This window comes from Hipposideros armiger, unplaced genomic scaffold, assembly GCF_001890085.2.
Source record: "Hipposideros armiger isolate ML-2016 unplaced genomic scaffold, ASM189008v1 scaffold_1623, whole genome shotgun sequence".
Taxonomy (NCBI): domain Eukaryota; kingdom Metazoa; phylum Chordata; class Mammalia; order Chiroptera; family Hipposideridae; genus Hipposideros; species Hipposideros armiger.
The window spans coordinates 74,069-76,572 of NW_017732973.1; the positions used below are offsets into that span (position 1 = coordinate 74,069).

The window sequence follows — 2,504 nt, forward strand, 5'->3', positions numbered from 1 at the left end:
AGAGAGAGAGGAGGAGGAGGGAGCTAAACACACAGAAGGACTTTCTAGGTTAACAAAGAGCCTGGTTGAAGATTGGGAAGATTTAGACCCTCAGGATCAGGAAGAATTAGAGGATGAGGCAGCCAAATATGATAGGGACAAATACCCTCCGTTGGTGGCTATGGCTCAAGGAGGCACTACACTCTCTTTTGCAGATCAGCTAAAGAAGATTCAGGGACAGTTGATAGAACTTAAAGTTGCTGTGGGCATAGGAAATTGTCCTCGGGGTCCCCAGATTCCTTCTAGAGATCAATGGAATCCTCGGGGTAAAGATCCCCCCACAGTTAATTCCTCTGCAACGCCTCCTGAGGAGCCCTGTATGTGGGGTCCTCTGTTGCAGCCTCCGGTTTGGGACATGCCTACTAAGCCTCCGCCAGGTTATGTTAAGCCAGGGTCGGACTCTGTTGTGCGCTCCCCTCTTCAAATGGCTTGTGAAGAAGCTCACAGGCAGGGGGAGTCCATGGATCCATTTGGAATATATCCTATCTTTGAAAGGCTTGACCAGGCAGGGCAAATAGTTAGAGAATGGAGGCCATTCCAATGGAAGCAATTGAAGGAATTAAAGGAGGCTTGCGCACAATACGGTCCTATTGCCCCTTTCACCATGGCAATTTTGGATGCCTTGTCTACTGAAGCTACCCCTGCAGAGGATTGGAAGCATATTGCTCATGCTTGCCTTTCCGGGGCGACTATCTCTTATTGAAATCAGAGTTCTATGAAAATTGCAAAAAGAAGGCTAAGCAAAACGCCCAAAGGCAAATTCCTATTACTTTTGACATGATAGCAGGAGAAGGCATACATGCTGAATTAAGAAACCAGATGGGTTTTGCAGTGGGAGTTTACACTCAAACCACTGCAGCGGCAAAAGACGCTTGGCAAATGTTGCCTGATGCTTCCCGCAAAGAGGAACATGTTTCTCAGATAAGGCAGGGAGCAGATGAACCTTTTCAGGAATTTGTGTCTCGCCTCAACACCGCCGCAGGGCGGGTTTTTGGGCCATCGGTTGCCACTCAGTCTTTTATAACGCAGCTTGCCTATGAAAATGCTAATTCTGCCTGTCAAGCGGTCATTAGACCATTTAGAAAGAAAGGGACATTATCTGGCTATATTCGCTTGTGTACGGATGTAGGATCCTCCTTTACCCAAGACATAGCCATAGCAGCAGCTATACAAGGGAAGCCTATGAAAGAAATAATGTATCAACAGGCAAGATTCAATACAGGAACTCGCTCTGGGGCTTGTTTTACTTGTGGAAAATTGGGACATCGAGCTGCCCAATGCCCTCGTAAAGGAGAGTCTGAGCACTCGACCGCTCCTGCAAAAAAGCCTCCAGATATATGTCCTAAATGTAGGAGAGGAAAACATTGGGCCAGTGAATGCAGATCCAAGACTGATAAAGATGGGAGACCCATCCAGGGAAACTGGGTTAGGGGCCAGCCCCTGGCCCTGAATCAACAATGTTATGGGGCACTGCAGATCCCAGAACAGATGCAGGGACAGAGAGGGAACGAGCCTCTGAGAGAAAATACATCACGGACTTATTCCGGGCCACCTCAGGCAGCGCAGGATTGGACTTGTGTTCCACCACCGACATCGTACTAACTCCCGAGATGGGAATGCAAGCACTGCCCACAGGGATCTTTGGGCCACTACCACCAGGAACTGTAGGTTTGTTGTTAGGAAGAAGTAGTACCACTATGAAGGGGATTCAAGTTTCCCTGGGAGTTATTGATGAGGATTTTACTGGAGAAATTAAGATTATGACTCATTCACCTTTTAACATTTCAGATATACCTGCTGGAACTCGTATAGTTCAGCTAATTATTTTGCCTCGCATGAGAGTAGGGAAAAATAGGCAGAATCAGGAACGTGGAGATCGAGGATTCGGTTCCTCTGATGCTTATTGGGTTCAGGAAATAAAAAGAGATCGACCTGTTTTACAGCTTAAAATTAATGGGAAGAGTTTTCAAGGGATTTTGGATACTGGAGCTGATGTATCCTGTATAGCTGTTGAGCATTGGCCTTCTAGTTGGCCTACGTGATGCACTAACACGGACTTACAGGGCATAGGTCAGTTTCGTTCCCCTAAGCAAAGCAGTAATTTATTGTCATGGCAAGATGAGGAAGGACATCAAGGGACTTTTCAGCTGTACATTGTCACCGGTCTGCCCGTTAACCTATGGGGACGGGACATTATGAGCAATATGGGAGTTTATCTTTTTAGCCCAAGCACTCAAGTAACTCAGCAGATGTTTGATCAAGGGCTCCTCCCAGGACAGGGCTTAGGCACTGAGGGACAAGGTCGTCAGGAACCTGTTTCGTCTGCCCCTAATTTACAAAGAGCAGGTCTAGGATATTTTCCCCAGGGGTCATAAATCTACCTGTACTCCACCAGAAAACTGCAGAAGCAATAACTTGGAAATCTGATATGCCTGTGTGGATAGATCAATGCCCCCTTACACAAG

At 46.9% G+C, this 2,504-nt stretch overlaps 1 protein-coding gene across 1 annotated transcript; it reads left to right on the forward strand.

Annotated features, from left to right (window-relative positions):
- Nucleotides 1-814: 814 nt before the first annotated feature.
- Nucleotides 815-2,504, forward strand: LOC109377917 (endogenous retrovirus group K member 9 Gag polyprotein-like). The gene is made up of 2 exons (XM_019634392.1): nucleotides 815-1,637; nucleotides 2,459-2,504. Coding segments are annotated over exons 1-2 (822 nt in total). The 5' UTR covers nucleotides 815-816; the 3' UTR covers nucleotides 2,460-2,504.

Bases quoted from the DNA above. Each gene is read 5' to 3' on its own strand.
- LOC109377917 (XM_019634392.1), top strand. From the start codon at position 817: ATGATAGCAGGAGAAGGCATACATGCTGAATTAAGAAACCAGATGGGT.